General features: G+C 45.2%; 1 protein-coding gene across 3 annotated transcripts in view; it reads left to right on the top strand.

The window, feature by feature from the left end:
• LOC138531401 (carcinoembryonic antigen-related cell adhesion molecule 6-like) overlaps window positions 1-19,398 on the top strand; it is a 338,712-nt gene that overhangs the window by 76,889 nt on the left and 242,425 nt on the right. For all 3 annotated transcript variants that reach the window (XM_069640988.1, XM_069640989.1, XM_069640990.1), the window contains exon 2: window positions 2,044-2,391. In XM_069640988.1, coding sequence (XP_069497089.1) covers window positions 2,044-2,391 — 348 coding nt within the window. The remainder of the gene's footprint in view (window positions 1-2,043; window positions 2,392-19,398) is intronic.

Below are 19,398 nucleotides of genomic sequence, written 5' to 3'. Positions count from 1 at the left end.
TTTTTCTCTCCATTTTCTGCCGTGGGATTTCTGCCCATATCCGCTGATGTTCCTTTATTCGAGCGTAGCCCATATGGTTTCTTACCCTTGCAGTCGCCGTTTTATTTCGGCTAGTTGTCTTTCCTGGCATTTTTAGCGTTTTGTCAGGTTAAGCCGAGCTAAAGGAGGAGTAGCAGGGGATGGAAATGTGCGGGGAAGAGTGGAAATGGAGAGAAAAAGGGGGGAGGGTAAGAATTGTTCGAGTTGTAACTCTTTTCTTTTGCTCCACTCGAGGCCACCGAAGACAGCAGATAGAATGTCACCTTTAAGTAACACCGCTTCCTAGGGCTATGACAATATTATTGCCACACTCCCCGAGGGTTTCCTAAGCTGTCCGTCAATTTACAACAAACTGTTAGTTACACCGGGCTAACACAGAGTGGATGGAGAGATTTGGGAGAGTCTTACAATGTTTGTCTTTCAAAAGAAGAGTACCTGAGCCTTTCGATGTAAAAACAGGAGCTTGATCTGGGCTTTCTCCTTCCTCGCTCCCCGAGTAACACGAATAACACACTGCGCACACCGCGCGCTCCGCGTAGGAAGCCCTTTTTAAGGCTCCGCCCTCTCCTGAGGGTAATGAAAGCAAGTAAAGACAGACTCCACAGCAAGGTCCTTAGTCCACGAAACACGAATAACACACTGCGCACATAGCGCGCTCCGTGTAGGAAGCCCTTTTTAAGGCTCCGACCTCTCCTGAGGGTAATGAAAGCAAGTAAAGACAGACTCCACAGCAAGGTCCTTAGTCCACAAAACACAGATAACACACTGCGCACACCGCGCGCTCCATGTAGGAAGCCCTTTTTAAGGCTCCGCCCTCTCCTGAGGGTAATGAAAGCAAGTAAAGAAAGACTCCACAGCAAGGTCCTTAGTCCACGAAACACGAATAACACACTGCGCACACCAACACAATTAGTGATGTCATCAGTGATGTGATCTGTGATGTCATCATTGTGGTCATAGCCTGTGCAATAGGGGGCGCAAAGTTAAGGTGGCTTTAGCTGAATTTCCAGGAATTTGTTGTATTAAGTTCTCACCTTAACGTCCCTGCAACTAAAGATTTTACCTTGAATTTCAAAGTTTTTGTATCAATGTATTGGTCAACTTTACATCCCTGTAACTCATGTTTTTTCCTTGAATATTATATATAGATATTTTTGAGTATATTATGTATTGCTTTTGTAAGCAGAATATGTGTTGGACATGAAAGTGTTGATACATTTTTTGCACAACCAATATTACGTTGGGGTGGGCATGCATTAGCTTTCTAAAGTCCCAAAGACCTTCTTCGTCACATGTTCATGAGCAGATTCCATAAAAGCATGTGTTGTACTTCAGCAAGGCCCCACACGCAGTGACACGGAAGCACACACAGACACAGATGTGTCGTAAATTGCTCTATTCCAAAACTCAACTCCAACTAAAACCGAAGCTCACCGTACCCAAAAAAAGCTCCACCAGCCCACGCCCAACTCCTCCCCTGGCACGGGCTCTCGAAGGTTCATAGCTTATGCCTTCTTAAATCAGCACTTTTCTCTTGTGGGGACACAACAATTTAAAGCCCACAATTAGTCCAATCAAAGGTATTAAAACTAGAAATACATTTAAAACGCCAGACATATTATCTCTTGGCAATGGATATGAAAACATGGATGCTGTGCTCACACCTGTGCCACTCCACGATGTCAATCACCATGGATTGACAAGCATTGACTGCCACTTCTGAAGAACTCCTCTGCCATAACACAGCTCTTCCATCTGACGGTGACTGCACCGCTCTCCCACCAGGCTATTAGCTAGGAATTGGTTTTGTCTATACTTCCTTGACTGTATATGCTCTGAAATCTCTCAGAGTGTAATCTAACACCATTTTCTCGTTTTCAAAACAGAGCAACACATTGGCTAATCTCATTTTGGCACTTTGTTTTGTTGTTGGCACTTTCATAATTTGCGTGTGTTACTGCACCATGACATGTCTGCTTCATGTTCTCCCTCTTCTCTTTTCAGTCTGGATGACGTCATTGATCCGGTGGACATCTGGGAAGATATCTATCACTCCAGATGTCCTGACAGCGGCCGTTGGGGAAAATGTCATTCTGTCTGTCCATCACAATGGAAGTATCCTCTATTTTAACTGGTTTAGAGATGGAGAAAACACAGCAAACCAAATCCTTGGTATAATTAGCGGGAGTCATCCTAGCGTTGGGCCTAAAAGTACAGGAAGGGAAAGAGGACTCGCCAATGGCTCCTTGACGATAACCGACGTGCGGAAGAACGATACGGGCAACTACACCGTGCAAATGCAGTTAGAGTCCGAGGCATTGCAAGGCGCAACAGCACAGCTGATAGTCTACAGTAAGTGAATTACGAATTACTTCAATTTGTATTGTTTAAAAGATGTACATATGCCACTCACATGCAGCCGAGAAGTGTGCGAAACATCATAGTTAATTGGACTTCTTCCAGTCATATTGAAAAAGAAACAAAAAAGAACTGCATCAAAGAACATAAAGACACGTCCATCACAACCTGCAACGGGTACTTGGATATTGTATAAAAAGCAAGAACACGATGGCAATCCACCATTTCACCTCCACAACTTTTCTATGTTTGTGTCGTGTGATAGTGTCCCGTTTGTAGTTGGATGTATAAAGAAACAATGCACTGTTTCAAACACTATGACAATATATGCGAGGTATGATATTGCAAACTACTACAATAGCATTATTTTTTAACATTACACATCTTTTTTTAAACCTCCACAAAGATTGTGTCTGCTACATGTCTGTGCTTCTGCAGACCGAAACATAGCTTAAGATGTTTCTTGCAGCAAAGGTTACAATATAAGTGTAATTGTGTCAGGAGTTTTCCCTAGACGGTAGGATCAGGTCTCACTACTATACCGGAAGTAGGGTAAGAGGGCTCAAGGTTGTATACCTTTGTTCACATGTTGGCAGGCACACTATGGGGTCATTACAAGGTGGGCGGTAAGGGATACCGGGCACCGGTAAGGAGATCGGTGCCAGTAATCCCTTACTGTCCTATTCTGAGTTCCCATGGCGGGGACCGTAAGGAATGTGTGGTCAGACTGTCAGAATCCAGTTGCCCACGTCGTGTAGCCGAAGAGTTCTTCCTCCCGATGGAACCCTCTGGCCCCAGGAATGGACAGCCAGAGCGATCAATCAGAGGAAAGAACGGATACCTGATGAGACCCAGAGGACGCAGGAGTTGTAATGTAGATGACGCAAAAGTTGTAATGCAGAAGTCAGGGTGGTACGAGTAGCCGAGGACAGGCGTTGGATCTGTAAGTGAGGAGTTAACACAATACAGATAATATAACAACCGCCCTTCTGACCAAACCCGAACACAACAGAAAGAATGCAATACGTTGATCCCAATTCTGATAACAACCCCTAGGCTTACCGTTACTCCGGGGAGAACCAGATGGAACCAGGAAGAGAAGAACTCCGAAGTCCACAATGCAGAATACCAGCAAAGCTCAACCACCTATTCCGCCGGCACGAGGACGCCTAATACACACTAGATAGTGTGCGTCACAAGGAAACCCCAGGTTGGAAGTTCAGAAGTTCCAAGTTCAACAATCCAAAAGTTCAAGAGTTCCAAGGTCAACAATCCAAAGTTCAAGAAAAGTTCCAAAGTTCCTCAAAATACCCAGATGCAGTCCAGATGATTGATGATCCAGAAGACAACCGAAGAGCAACCAAAACTATTGGGCGAAGGCTAGGAAATCCGTGAGCGGTCCGAGGTCGAAGAATGATGCGGGCAGCAAACAAGAACAAGGCAGTCCAAAATCCAAAGCCAGGTAAACGGTCCGGGTCGAGGCAACGAGGTAATCAGAAATGCTGGAGGGAAGGGGAAGGGAAAGGGACAGAACCGGGATGATAAGGGAAACTGGATACAAGGTACAAGATACGAGGCGCCACCAATTCTCAATCAGAAGCACCTATCTGGAGTGTAGGCGGAGAATATAAAGGTGAGGTCACATGACAGCGTTCCGCGGCTTCCAGCGTCGACCGTGGGAAACGCTGAGAGGACGCCAGCGTTGCCATGCCAACTTCCAAGCCCCTGGTTGTAGTGTTCTTAAAGGGCTATGCATCCGTTTCTTGACACTGCTTACACGCCGGTACATGACACAGACCACATGTCCCTTACGGGTCCTGCTAAGGGACCAGGGTGCTAATAACGGGCTTGCAAGCCGCGAGCCTGTTATTAGCGCCCTCCCAATTCCCATTGAGCCCTATGGGGGCTCAAATGGAAATGGGGAATGGCATGTTCAATGGGGACTTACCGGTCCCGCCAGGGTCGGACTACACCGGTAAGTCCCCATTGAACTACACCGGTGCCGGGCCCGTTATTGGTGGCAGTCATGAGCGCAAATAGTGCCATGACTACCACCAATCTCAGAATGAGGCCCTATGGCTGGTCTGGCAACTAATCTAAGCCATTTCTTTTAGGAAGGGATTGATGGTACTATGTTATCACTATGTGCACAGTGTGAATTGCAGATCGGGAATTTGGGGATCTCCCAACAGGCCAAACCTCTGAAGGCCTGGTTGGGGTCAGTCTATTAGCCCCAGACTGCACTGCAAAATATTGTTTGCAGGTACCGGGCCTCCTCCTGGCCTGGGAAATACCAACAGACTATGCATTGCATGTGATGCGTTCTTGAATAGGTGTTAATGTTTTTGTGATTGCAGTGGCACTAGGAAAATCCGCACCTGTGCCTCCCTAAGCCCCCGCCCACATGCACATAGCTCTCACATCAGTGAAACCGTTCAAAACAAGAATACATCTTCATCACAATATAGGCAGCATGTTTTAAAGTGTCTTGATGACATGTTTGGAGAAGTTTAAATATACCTTATGTCATTCACTTATTTTTTTAAAAATCTACTAAGCACACACTAATCTGCAAGCAGCTCCAAAGCATTACATACAACAAACAAATAGACAACACGTGTATGTGTATGCGAATACACACACAAGCAGAATCTTAAATGAGGAAAAGATACAGGATGGAACAAACGTGTTCGTTTGGTGGGTGTGTTTTTGGAGTTTGAACTTTTCACTGGTACAGTAGTAAAACCTAGAGGGGATTGCGTAGGCTGACGTCAATTTGCATTCTGATACCTGTAAGCCAATAAAGGCAATATAAAGAACCAGAAATAAAGTTACAATCATACAACCTGTGCGTATCATGTTATGGTAAGTATAGCTTTTTAAATAGTGTGTCAGATTAGTTTAATATGTAATTTATCTACTTGGCAAGTCTGCTGTATGAAACCAAGAATTATTTGAATTCTTCAAGGCGACATTTCGCAAATAATTTCACCTTGCTGCACAACTAGAGCAGGGGAATGATGCTAACTGCATATTGAAACCTATTAATTGTTGATGTCCCATCATCACCACTTAACCAAAGTGTGTGATCTTGGGCAACTGATAATGTGCCTTACCTTTCAACATTGCTAGGAGGTAGAAGTGAGTGTGCTAATAATAAAAGCCTCACACATGGTTTAGTGTGGCTCAGTCTATAACAATAATAGTAACCATTCATTGTTTTCACACCACAGAGTAATTTGTCTCAGTCATGAACACCCCACTTGTTTCATTTTGTGCTGGCATGCATATCCAGAGGGGTTAACATGAATGATCTATGATGACTATGGCCTATAATCATAACACATCTGCACAACGAAAATGAAGCACATGACACCTCTCATATTGTCTTAAATGATGTGTATATATTCCTCATATCTTTATCCGACATTCATCCGATTTACATTGCTCCCAACTTTGGCAGATAGTAGAAAGCCTGAGAGTGGGAGGGTAAGAAATAAATTGAGAGTTTGAGAGGAAGGATGAGAAGGGAGAGGGTGTGTGTTGGGTGGGGGAATATAGATGGTAGGGTGGGGTTGGGTCGGTAGGCTTGAGATAGGGGGTAGGGTACGTAGTGGTGGTAGAGAGAGGCTAGGGTTGAGTAGAGAAAATGGGGTAGGATGGGTGGTGGCAGAGACAGGGGTATTGTGGGTGAGGATTGAGAGAGAGGTCATAACACGGGTGGATGGGGTTGAGAGAGAGGGGGTGGGTGTGTTGGTGGCACTAGTGCGGGTGAGGGTAGGTGGGTGGGGGTAGAGAGAGTTGGTAGGGTGGTTGGGAGTAGAGAGTTGGTAGGCTGGGTGCGTGGAGGTAGAGAGTTGGGATTTTGGAGAGTTGGGTGGGGTACGGTCCGCTAGGGGTAGAAATAGTAGGTTAGGGTGGGTGGGATTTGGTGGGTGGTGGTAGAGAGAGAGGGGGTAGGGTGAGTGTACGACAGATGATAGGGAGCAGGGAGAGTGGGGGTAGGGTGGGAGGGTGTCCATAGAGAGAATGGTGGCAGGATGGGTGTGGGAAGAAGGGAGTGGGGTTACAATGAGTGGGTGGGGTAGATAGATTGGGGGTAGAGAGAGTGGGCAAAGGTGGTTGAGGGGCTACAGAAAGTGGGAGTAGGGTGGATGAGTGGGGGTAGGTTTGGTGAGGGTGGAGAGTAGAGAGAGTGGGGTTAGGGTGGGTGGAGGTAGAGAGAGTGGGGGTACAGATGGGTCTGGGTAAGGAAAGTGGGTGTGGGGTAGGGAGAGTGGGGGTTTGGTAGGGAGAGTGAGGGTGGGTTAGGGTGGGTGGGAAAGGATGAGTGAGGTAGGGCACATGTGGGTAGGGTAGGTGGGGTTAGAGAGAGTGGTGATAGGGTGGGTGGAGGTAGAGAGAGTTGGGGTAGGATGGGTGGGTGGGTGGGGTAGAGAGAGGGGGTAAGGTGGATGGGTAGGGGTGGAAAGAGTTGGGGTAGGGCGGATGGATTTAGGGAGAGTGGGTGTAGGGTTAGGGTGGGGTGGTGTGGGGTTTAACGATGGGTGGGGGTGGTTAGCAGCCTGTTGTCAAAGACCTTCAAGAGTAGGACACTCTCTCTGTCTTTTGCTAAAGTCTGCCCTGTTGGGTTCACCTTCTGCCAGTAAAGACTGCAGCTCAGGATGGTCAACAGGGTCAGGATCCCCAACCAAGACAGTGGGCCTCATTACGAGTCACCTGGTCTGGAAATAATGGTGGCGGTAAAGCCGCCGCCACCGTTGTTTCCGGACCGGGTGATCTCGAGTTCTGCAGATGGGAGGTGTCATTCCGCCAGGTCTGACCTGGTGGGTTTAACACCACCCGCCTGCAGGCGGATGTGGAAACACCGTATAACAAGGGGGGTGGTTACCGCCGTTCAAATTTAGACAATTCTCAAATGATAGAATGTTATATTTAAAGGGAACTTGGGTGGTGTTTCAAAGTAATCACCCTATTCCAGACTTGCAAGAGCTTGAACATGGACTCGCATTTTTCTAAGAAACAGAAAACAGATCAAATCATGTCAATTGTTTTGCACCCTTTTCAATCCGGGGACATGTGTTTATTTACATGTAGTTTAAAAGAAAATCACATAAACATCTTCAGGCAAGAAGAACTCATTGTGCAACCTATTGCCATGGTGTATGGATCAAAGGAAAATAGACAATGTCGAACACTAGGATTGTCCTCATTCAAAGCAAAGCATAGATTCTGTGTTCAGGAGTATGGCCAACATTTATATTTAGTTAGAAGGATATTCCCTTTACATGAACCTGTCTGCAAAAAATGGTAGGTTCTTAATAATTGAACCAAAAATGTTGTTATAAAAAGCATGTGTATACACAAATCTCTTTCCACAAGATGGTGCCGGTGTTTCCTCTTCCCCATTCCCATTGAGTCCTCTGAGATTCAATGGGAATGGAGATTTACCGAATTCCCGTGTCACTGGGGTTGTAATGCCCTGGTAATTCTGGGAATCACAGAGGCGGAATGGTAATACGAGTCCGGTAGTAACCTGCCGGAATTTCAGGCACGGTTACTGCCGGACTCATAATGAGGCCTGGTATCTTCTTCCAGATCGGACTCTTCAGATACAGGCTCAACCACACAAGGTTGCACCTCACACTCTGCCTCAGCAGGTGGAGAAGTCACAGGTATGACTTTGGACAATCTTGGTGATGTCCTTGTTGGTAGCACAGGGGTGCTGCCTGTCTCTTTCCTGGAGGTCTTTGGTTTCCCCTTTGCCTCATTCTTTTTAGAAATAACAGTGAGCAACTCCTGTGGAGTGGGAGTGATAGTTTCCTCTATCATCTCCTCTGGAGAGCCTCTCAAGGTTCTCTTCCTTGCACACATATTGAGCTCCTGTTTCCTGTTACTGGAAGGCCAGGGGGTGCTTGACACTACTCCAAGAGTTTTCAGGTCATTACCCAACAGGACTCTCCCAGGTACTTCATTCTGCACACTAACATGTATTCTGACAATCATATGATTAAACTGGATGAGAGCTGGTAACTGGGGAAGCATTTGCACAGGGCCTCCAGCTAACTTGGTGAGGTGTTTGGGTGCCTTAACAACATCTTACACCTTGAAAAATGATTCATCCACCACAGTTATGCTGGCTCCAGTGTCTCTGATGGCAGGAGTCTCCTGACCATTTACAAGAACACTATTGTTATAATACTCTTTAGTATTTTCAGGGATGGAATTATAGACATCTAAGTTCTGTTGTTCCCACAAGCCCAGGGACACTAAAGAAACACTAGCTGAGACTCTCATGGGTTCTTCAGCCAGTAGGTGAAAGTTTCCACTTTCCATAGGGACTTCTTCCTCTGGGAAGAAGGCTAAGGAGACAGTGTGGACCCCTGAAGGTTTACCCTTACATATGGGATCCCCTTTCACATGGTGAATTGACCCACAAACATAACATTTCCCAAATGTCTTAATGAATGGGGGTTTGTTCTGACCTCCATCTGGTTTGGGTCCAGATGGTGCACTAACCTGATTTGGTTTCCCCTGTGGTTTACCCTTATGTTGTTGGTTGTGTCCCTCTTTTGGATTGGAGGTATTTGACTTCTCTTTGTTGTCTTTCTTTGGTTGTTTCCCCTTATCTTTTTTCTGAGTAGACCCAGATTCCTTGTGAGTAGCCCTGTTGGCAACCCACAAGTCAGCAGCCTTAGCTAGCTTCTTCAGATCTATCTCCTTAGAATCAGCAAAGTGCTGTCTGAGCTCAGGAGAGCAGACATCAAAAATAGCCTCCAACATTACAAGATTTCTCATTCCTTCATAAGTGTTTACTCTGTAACCCTTAATCCAACCATCTAAGTTTTTCAAACATTCACATACCCAGGTAGCCCAAGGGGGACCATCATGCTTTTTGAAGGTCCTAAACCTCTTAAGGTACTGGGAAGGGATCTTCCCAAATCTAGCAATTAAAGCTAGCTTCACACACTCATAATCCATCCTATCCACCTCCCCCAACTCCATCACAACATCAGATGCAACAGTGGGTAGCCTGGAGAAGAGCCAGGGAAGCAATTGATTCCCTGTGGGACCTTGCATACCATGGTTATACACAAACATTGCCACCCAATCCAAAATATCAAGCTTAACCTCCTACATACTCACAATTTCCTTAGGCATACAGGGGCTCTTAGGACTGGAAGACCTACAGGACTCTGGGAGAGAAACATTTTCAAGAGACAATCTTTTAATTTCTAGTTCATGATTCAACTCCATTTCTCTGAGTTTCAGTTTGTGATGTTTTTGTTCAGTTTGAGCATTTAAACATTTGAATTCCAGTTCGAGCCTTCTTTTCTCTAGAGCAATGAATTCAGGACTGAGTGGAGGACCTGCGGGGGTCCCAGTGGACAAGGGTTGAGGTTGCTGAGCAGGCAAGGGAGCAGAGAGACCAACATTAGGAGACACATCTACTTCTTCCAATTCCTCAGTAACAGATACATTATCATCCTCAATAATTTCCACATTTGCTAAGGAGTCAGGCATTTAATACCCACTCCTTAGACTTGGACTCTTTAACAATGTTTCAATCAATTCAGACTTTTTGCCTTTGGCAGAGAGTTTCCCATCTTTACACATGTTTCTTAAATATTCAGCAGTGTAACCCAAGGGCGTCTCCTGACTGCGGCTTTCCATATCAGACATGATTAATATTGCTCTTTAGTGATGTTAGCCTTGTGGTTAGTTGATCCAAGGTAATAGCAGCACTCTAAGTATTACGATACTTTGATCCTCACTGCTGTACACCAGTGTTAGGCAGAATTATATGCAGTACCCTTTGGGAACACCATACACAATTAAGACTACAAGTGACAGTACAATTTCACCTTTGGTACAAGCCTGTACTACACAGTTAATGTGATAGCAGTAGCAGAGCAGCCAGACTTATCTCAAGAGTAAGTGAGCAGTATCCAATAGTTACACAAAGGACAGCAATTACTATGATTCAGGCATACACTGACTCAAGGTTTTCAAGTAAAAGAATATACATTTATTTCACTCTTCATTTGTATACTATTACACTATTATAAGCAGTCTAAAAATCTCTCTCTTAACACACCACTCCACTTCCCTTAAATTCCAGACAGGTTAAGCTCACAAAATGAAGTGGGAGCAAAATGGCACTCCAGCAATTTAAAAGGGAGGGAAAGACAAAAGTTAACAGAAATTAATCGACACCAACAGGTAAGTACTCAGGGCAAGCGAGCAAGAGAGACTACAATGATAAAATCAGATAGAAAATGCCTAGGGCCAAAGTCAATGGTTCAAAAGTCTTTTGCTCAAGATAATACAGTTCAGGGTAGTTTGCGGTAAAGTTAGTGGCACGGTTTATGGACGAGGTTTGTTGGTAGAAAAGTTAGTTCAAAGAGAAGAGAAGGACAAGCCCTCAGATTGGAGAAAGATTTCAAACACTTTCACCACGGCTGAACGAAACGCACAACCGGATTTGCACAATACCTTAAAACGGAGAGGGAGCTGCAGCTGAGGCAGACGTTCCTGGTAGTTCCTGCAGGCTCACAGTTCCTGAAGCAACTGTCGGACGGATCAGAAGTAGGAAGACTGGAGGGTCCTGCACTACCCAGGGAAGAAACCAGCAGCAGAGCAAAGCAAAAAATAAAAGGTGCGCTCCTTGAAACCCAAGCAGGGTTTGACATTCCTGGCTATCCGGCCCACTGTATCTCTGTACAGCAAATTCGACCAGAGGAGGGGTACTGGCTTGCAGTTTGGGTGAACAGGTTGGTCCCACCAGCTCAAGGAAAGAAGTTTCCTGGAGGATCTTCTCTGTCATCGGATTCTGGAGATTCGGACCTACAGCAGGGCTTCACAGGGTGGTTCAGTCGTTGTAGGGGTCCTATTCTTCCATTTCCTCGCTGGTTCTTTTGTTCCAGTGGCGACTCTTCTCTTCCAGTCCCAGAGACCTGCTTTTTATGCAGTTTTCCCCCATTCATACAGCCTGGCTGTCAATCACACAGCAGGGTGGCTGGCCTGGCAAGGCCAGTCCCCTTAGCCAATCAGACAGGAGTGTGACTTGGGTTACCAAGGGAACCCATGGCAGGGGTCCTAAAACCCCTCCCTCACATCCTGCCTACCCAGACTCTCAAGCGTCTAAAGGAGGGCTTCTGTGTGGAAGCCCGCAAAAAGGCGGTGAACAAAGGGACCAAACCTGGCTTTGGCATGCAGAGTAAAACATGAGAAAGACTTTAACAAAAAGAAATGGCAAATAAACCTGGCCGGAGCCAAAATAAAATGTATTTGGTCAAGCAGGTTTATGTTTGAGGCTAATATAATAGCCTAAAACATTATCACGTTTATATAAGATAATCGTGGTAGAAAAGTTAGGGTAGATACCACTGCCACCAGCCAAGTCTCAATGTAAAGGGAATGAAACAATGCCCCAAGAGGCACAGACAAAAAGGGATATGAATTAACCCGTTCCAATACTCCATGGAAGATGGGGTGTACTGGGTCTGTAGTTCAAAGTGACTAAGGTAAAGTTAATGGCAACTTTACCCTTTTCTGGGGGACTGTAGTCAGCCCCAGAAAATTGAGTCGGTGGGAAGTCTAAAAGGCAACCCTGTGTCACTGCACTGAAGGTGCTGTGTAACACACATGCAAAATATGGTGCCCTGGAGTAGGTGAGGCTCCACTGTCCAAGATCACACAAACAGTAGAAACACACATAGCAAAACACATTTAAGAGTGGGAAAAAAGGCGCACACTGTTACTAGGTGAAAAAACATAAATCCTAGAAATCCAGCAAAGCTGCTGAGGGACTCAGTAGGTAAGGGAAATCAATCATTTATGAGAATTCTCCTTAAAAAGAAGTATTTCAACAAGTGCATGATTGTGCTGCAATATGCGTGAAAAATCACAATTTAGATCACCCAGTTGGTTAATTCTCAGGTCAGCTGCCGGTCTAAATAGTAGATTCCCCAACACACCAACAAATAATACCACATCAAATTTGATCATTTAAAAAGCAAACATTATATGATGGAAGGGATGTAGCATCGATACGAATAAAACAAGAGTGCAGCCGAATGTAAGCCAAAATAGCCCAATTGTACGAGAAAGGCCCCAAAATAACTCAATTGGGCAAACCACTGCATGGCTGAAATATGGAAATCCCCGCTGACATCTTCTTACAAAGCTGCTCATTGGAACAAATGTTGTTAGGAAGCTCCTCATTGGGTAGTACGGCAGAGGAGTTTGGGAAAAGAAATGTTTGTGAGTTGGCCATTTCATTTCGTGGTATTGCTGGTTGCTATGCCAACCATATATTCTCAGTGCAGAGCCTCATTTCCCTCTCCCTCTCTCTTTGTAACAATGGTTTTGGCAAATGTGTGGTGTGTGCCACAAAAAATCCCCAAAATCTAAAATAGCTGTTGCTGAGCCATGCCATTACTCTGACTCTATGCTCCTCCCCCGTTTTTATCGATCCCCAGCCGGATGCCCTGTGTTGCTTCTTTTGTGGCAAGTCACAGGGTGTACCATAGAGCTCCCTATAGTACCCCCACCCCTTGATCAGATCGGACTACGTATTCAATGACAATACTTAGCATTTGTAATAATGCCTGGCATATGATGATGGAAACTGCCATTTCCTGACAATGCATATGATGCAGGCGCCTGGCATTTGGGGGAGTACTTTGCATATAATGCATACAACTGCCAATTCGATGGCACCGTCTGGCAATGTCTGGCAGGTGAAGTGACAACCTGACAGTTGATGGTGATGTTTGGCACTGGATGAAAATGCCTGGTATTAAATGAGAATGCCTGCCATCTCACTAACATAGGCGTTTTTATGGAAGGGCAAAAGGGGCACTCAGCTCAGGCCCCCAACTTTGGTGGGGGCACAAGGTTGCCTGATATGAAGATGTGTGGTTCCATTGTTTACCAAACTTAAGTAGCACAAGTCAGGGTACTGTATAGTGTGCGGCTGAGGCTTTAGACATGTTGCCTGTCTGCTGTTGGCAAGCATATTCTAAACCAATCAATTCATCATGTGAAGTTTCTGTGTTCACATTGGTATACATAGTTTGTTGGTTCACTCCAGCACAAGACCTATAGCATTCTCACCTTTCTGTGGGGATTATTTTGTTCATGTGCAACAGCCAAAGTTAAAATGCATATTGAGAAATGCATGTACGGTGATGGTGCAAAAGATAGCTCAGTATGTTGAGCACTCATTGGAGAGATTTGCGTTCATATGCAAGAGTACAATACCAAATTCCAAAAAGGCCAACTCTGCCTTTCCTATGTCTGAAGTTACTTGCATGTGCATGTTTTGTTGCACAATGTGTGCTATTATCACCAATGTACCCGCATCAGATTGTTGTTTCTATAAAAAACAAAAGCATAGCATCAATATGGTGAAGGTATAGAAACTGGTTCCTTCAGACTTGGGATTGTAAAAACGAGTCAACCACCAACAACAATGAGCATAAGGTCTTAGTCTGGAGAGGTGATTAGGTATCCAAATCAAAAACTGTGGAACCAAAGCGCCTCTGCAAGTTTCCAATCTTCGCCAGTGGATGATACAGTGATCATGGACCAATCATCTTATATCACAGACAGTACTGTGCTTCTCTTCCATGAAACAGTTTGCCTTCTCACATGCTGGTGGCTTTGTTTAGGCTATTACCTGATCCTTCTTTTTATGGAGGCCATTTGAGTGGAAAGGGTTCCAGGCAGAAGAGATCGAACCAGTCATCAGAGGCCTCTGGCATACGTATTTTAAGTAGTAAGCGAGATAGGGAGGCACTACCAAAGCGAATTAAGTCAATCAGTCAGTTTAAATGACTAAATTCAATTTATCAATGATTATATTTCAATAGGACTTCAGGTGCAATGGGGCAAATATCATGAGGCCACTTGGGACTGGTAGATAATCTGCAAAACAAAATCGCGTATCGCTACACGAAAGCCACCTATGCACTCCTAAGGGAGATGAGTCCCAAATCTGTGGACTACCCAGGTTCAGAGTTCCAAATAATCAGCAGAACTCCAGAACCTAAAATTTATGTTTTTTTTTATAAATTTCTTTTCAAACAAAAAATAGAAAAAAGAAAAAAAGAAGAAAGGTCTGTTACTGTCCTCAAAAGGCGACCAGTTATCTATGCAACATTTATCATTACAATTCTGTATTCAGGTATAACAAGAACCAATTTCAAACAACAACCTGTTTCAAATAAATACAATGTTTTTAATTCAAATAATAAAGGTATCTGTCTTTAAACAATTGTCACATCATTCACATCGTATAACCAATATTGAAACAAAATGCTTTTGTATCAATTCTTCAGTAGTCTAAATTTCAAAAATTTAGATGTGCATCTCTATAGGAACACTGGTGACACGTTGTAAACAGCAGTGATATGCATGCTCACAGCGGGGTAGCTTTACCTGTTGTTGAATTACACATTAGAATATTTGAATTTTTGAAATTTAGACAGAAGAATTGTTTTTCTTATATTCTAGAGCTATTGGAGTCTATTCGTCTGAGGTGTACACATACTACACTCCAGTGTATTTCTACATAGGAGTACTACCTGAGCCCCAGTGTATTTCTACACACAAGTGTGGTCAAGTCAGAGAGATAAGTCCCATCAGTGGAACAAAGAGGTTTGTGATTATTAAGTATCTTTTGGTGGGACATAGTCTGATCCAAATACGGCAATAATAACAACCCCTCTCTTATATTTCCCCATAGGAACCCACGGTGTGGATACACCTACTAATTGGAACCATTAGCAATCCTAGCCCTGAAGATGGACTCTTGTATAGTCCGAAACGTGTTGGCAGAACACTGAACGATTGGTGCTATTTGGGACAATTGATTTCCAACCCAAGATTTTTTCTCAAATGACTAAATATGGATATTGTGAACACTAGTCAAGAGAACCTTTGCAGTTGTGCTTGCAATATACCTTGGTTGACAGGATTATTGTATTTGAGTTTCTTATGTTGATGTTTACGCCATGTGAAGGAGGTTCTTTTTTACAGAAAAAAAAGCATTTTTTGTTTCAATATTTGTTATAAAATGTGAATTATGTGACGATTGTTTAAAGATAAATACCTTTATTATTTGAATTAAAAACATATTTTTTATTTGAAACAGGTTGTTGTTTGAAACTGATTCTTGTTATACCTGGCAAAATTTAAAATAAAATACAGAATTGTAATGCTAAATGTTGCATAGATAACTAAGTACTGGCCTCCTTTTGAGGACAGTAAATAGATCTTTCTTCTTTTTTCTTTTTTCCATTTTTGTTTGAAAAGAAATCTATAAAAAACATAAATTGCAGGTTCTGGAGTTCTGCTGCTTATTTGGAACTTTGAACCTGGGTAGTCTACAGATTTGGGACTCAGATCCCTATGGAGTGCATAGGTGGCTTTCGTGTAGCGATACACCATTTTGTTTTGCAGTATACGTATTTTAAGGTCTGCTCATCTGTCACAAACACAGTTTGCTTTTTGGTACAAGTCAAAGGTCTTTCTACATGTCATAATGAACAAGCCACAAGCCTGTTTTCTGGGTGTATTTGAAGCTTAGTAATGCAAAAGAGAAACCCAGATGAAATAGTTTAAGATCTCATCAATTAGTGTGCTGGTACTTAAATACTTCACTTGATGATGTAGACAGGTAGCTAGAATCATTCCCATTTTAAATAAAAAAATGCTTCTATAACATTTTGTTTTTAACAACATGTTGGGTTATGTGGTTGCTGTACTTTCCAAGACAGTTGTATAAAATGTGATTATTTGTGTTCATGGTAAGCACCGGAAAAGAAAGTGGTAAAGTGCAGAAACTGCAGAGTGTGTGCAAATCGCAGCTTGACCTCTTAACCAATTTGTGATCCTGGGCATCTCATGTAATCACATGTTGCTTAACCTGCAAAAATTGCCTGTTCCTAAACCTTTCAAGATTGTCAGCCCTCCAGAGTGATTTTGTCCTCAGAGAGTGAACTTCAAAACAGCCTCACTCATGGTTTCACTGGCTATAGTGTTGCTTCATCTATAATGACAGTGAGCATTGATATACCACACACTGCAGGTAGGGGGTGTTGCCCTGATCTTCCCCGAGTGGATTCCTGCCTCTGTCACTACTATGCAGGCCTATTCCTCTTTTGAATGCCTCATCTGCAGGCTCTCTCTCTCTCCCCTAGCCATTCCCTTAATGTGGCTACCTCCTATTGGCCACCTGGCCATATCTCCTCCTTCTTCTCTGAGTGGGCGGACCTCTCCTCCTCACTCCCAGCTTCAACCATTCAACTCCTCCTTCTTGGAGACTTCAACATCCACCTGGATGCCTCCTGTCCTTCCTCTGTACTCTTTCGCGACCTCTGCGACTCTCTCTCTCACTCACTATTCTCCCCTCTGGCCCTACTCACTCTGCTGAACACACTCGGGATGTTCTGATCTCCTCAGACCTCCCCCTCTCTGTTCCTCTCTCCACTCCTCTCTCCTGAATTGATCACTGTCTCCTCTCTTCTCACCTCACCCTCCCCAGCCCTCAGGCCAAGCCACTTCCATCACTGCCACCCACCTTCTCTGTCATCTGACCCATGAAGCGCGTGTCAGCTGAGGCCTTCGCCGCCACCTTCTAAGTCCCCCTCCCTGTTTGGCTGACTCTCACCCTGACACAGCCCTCTCCACGCTCCTGGTATGACTCTGAACTTGTCACCCTAAAACGCAAGTGCAGGGTGACCAAGAGGAAATGGCGTGCTTCATGTACATCCTCTGACAAACTGGCCTGTTGCCTGCTTCAAAGGCAATATCGGCTTTCTGTCCTAACCAAGAAGAGAGTGCATATCCTAAGCCTGCGTCTCTGCAGCATCTAACAACTTGGCTGAACTCTTTCGAATCTGCAAGGAACTGGCCAATCCTGCCGCAGTCTCTACCTCTCCTGTCCCTTCCCAGGCCCTCTGCATGGAACTGGCTTCTCACTTCATCTCTAAAACTCAGGACATCCCGTCTCACTATCCTCCTATCACCTCGCTCACCCTACTCCCTGCTCTTCCTCTGGCCCCGCTGGATACACCTCTCCTCCCTCCTTCTCTCCCTTTCCCCTGTTCTCCGCTGACAAGGTTTCTAGACAAGTTCGATCTATGAAAGTCTCATCGAAACAGCTTCACTCCTGTTCCTCCAAAACTATCAAGGACCACATCGACTCCATGGCTCCTGCCCTGGCTGATTTCTGCAATCACTCCTTCACCACTGGAGTCTTCCCATCCCCCCTGAAGCACTCCCTTGTGCACCCTCTTCTTAAGAAACCCTCTGCCGACCCCTCCTGTCCAGCTAACTATCCCCCAATCTCCATCACTCCCTTCCTGGGCAAGCTCCTGGAGACACTGGCCATGTCCCAGCTTAATCTCTACACTGAATCTGTTGGTTGCCTTCATGACCATCAGTCTGTTTTCAGAGCTGTCAGAAGCACAGAAACTGCTCTCCTGAACATCCATGAAGACCTGCTCTCCAACCCTGACTCTAACACCCCTTGCGTCCTCATCTTGCTTGATCTCTCTTCTGCATTTGACACTGTCAACCATGCCATCCTGCTCAACCATCTCCGTGATAACCTGGGTATCACTGGTCAGGCTCTGGTGTGGCTGACTTCTTTCCTCTCTGACGACCATCCCAGGTCCAACTTGGTGTCTTCCTCTCCACTATCTTTTTCTCTACCTGTGGTGTCCCCCAGGGATCTAACCTCTCTCACTGGCTGTTCAACCAATACCTGGCACTCCTTGCCCACCGCATCACTGCTCTCTGCCCCAATTTCAGTGCTATGCGGATGACACCCAACTCATTTTCAGGCTACCCTGAGCCTCCTCCTCTCCTTCCCTCATCTGTGATTATCCGTCTGCTATCCAGGAGTGGTGTGCCGCCAATGACCACTGCCTTAATGCCAGTAAGAATGAGATTCTCCTCACCGGCACACCTGCTCCCTCCTTTCCTGTCACTCTCTGGCCGGCCTCTCTTGGCCCTCTTCCTGCTCCCACCTGTGAGGCTAAAAACCTCAGGGTCATCTTCGACTCAACACTCTCCTTCTCTCCTCACATCTCTGACTTCTCTAAGAAGTCACATTACCAGCTGCACCTCCTCAGAGGTATTCTTCCTTTCCTCTCCTTCCCCCAGAAGCTCACTGTCTCCAGAGCTCTGGTTCTCTCTAGGCTGGACTACTGCAACAGCCTCTATCTAAATCTGCCTGCTTCTACTCTCCGCCCTCTGCAATTTATCCAGAACAGGACTGCAAGACTTGTCCTTGGCCTCAAACCCAGGGATCGTATCTCAACAGGACTGAAATCTCTGCACTGGCTCCCAGTGGCTGCGAGGATTAAGTTCAAAACCCTCTGCATTGTCCACAAGGCTTTCTGAAGCATGGGGCCCCAATACCTTCAACTCTCTCTTCTTAAATATCTTCTTTTTTTAGCTCTTCGCTCATCCGCCTCTAACTCCCTCAGGGTCAGTTGCTTCTCCAAGCAACAAATTAGTGGTAGATCTCTCTCTTCGGCTGGGGCACTCCTCTGGAACAGCCTTCCTGCCTCCCTGAAACTTGAGTAGAACCATCTCCGGTTCCAGGAGCACCTCAAAACCTTCCTCTTTGCTTCTGCTTTCTGTCCCCCTCTCCTCTCCCCCTCTCCTCTGCTGAATTCCTGGCTGAAACTGCACTGGTTACCTGGCTACCCATCTGATCTGGGCCCAGGCCCCGCCAGTTGCACACCTGCACTGCCTCCCTGGCAACCCCTGCACCTGGGGACTGTTTTCTGTATCCCTATAGTCCCCCTACCAGCACTTATATCTGCACTTACCTTGCCACTAGATGGCCGTTTTCTATTTATCTTATTTATTCTACTATCCCATGTACTGCACTTTCCCCTCTCCCTACCCCCACACACTTTTCCCTTTCCCCCCTCCCATGCACTTGTGCGATCTGAATGACACCTGGCCTAGTAAGAT

Source organism: Ambystoma mexicanum, chromosome 1q (genome assembly GCF_040938575.1).
Source record: "Ambystoma mexicanum isolate Mex_15411 chromosome 1q, UKY_AmexF1_1, whole genome shotgun sequence".
In the NCBI taxonomy this organism is placed as follows: domain Eukaryota; kingdom Metazoa; phylum Chordata; class Amphibia; order Caudata; family Ambystomatidae; genus Ambystoma; species Ambystoma mexicanum.
Note: the sequence above shows the minus strand (reverse complement) of the source record. Positions and strands in the feature narration are given on the sequence as shown.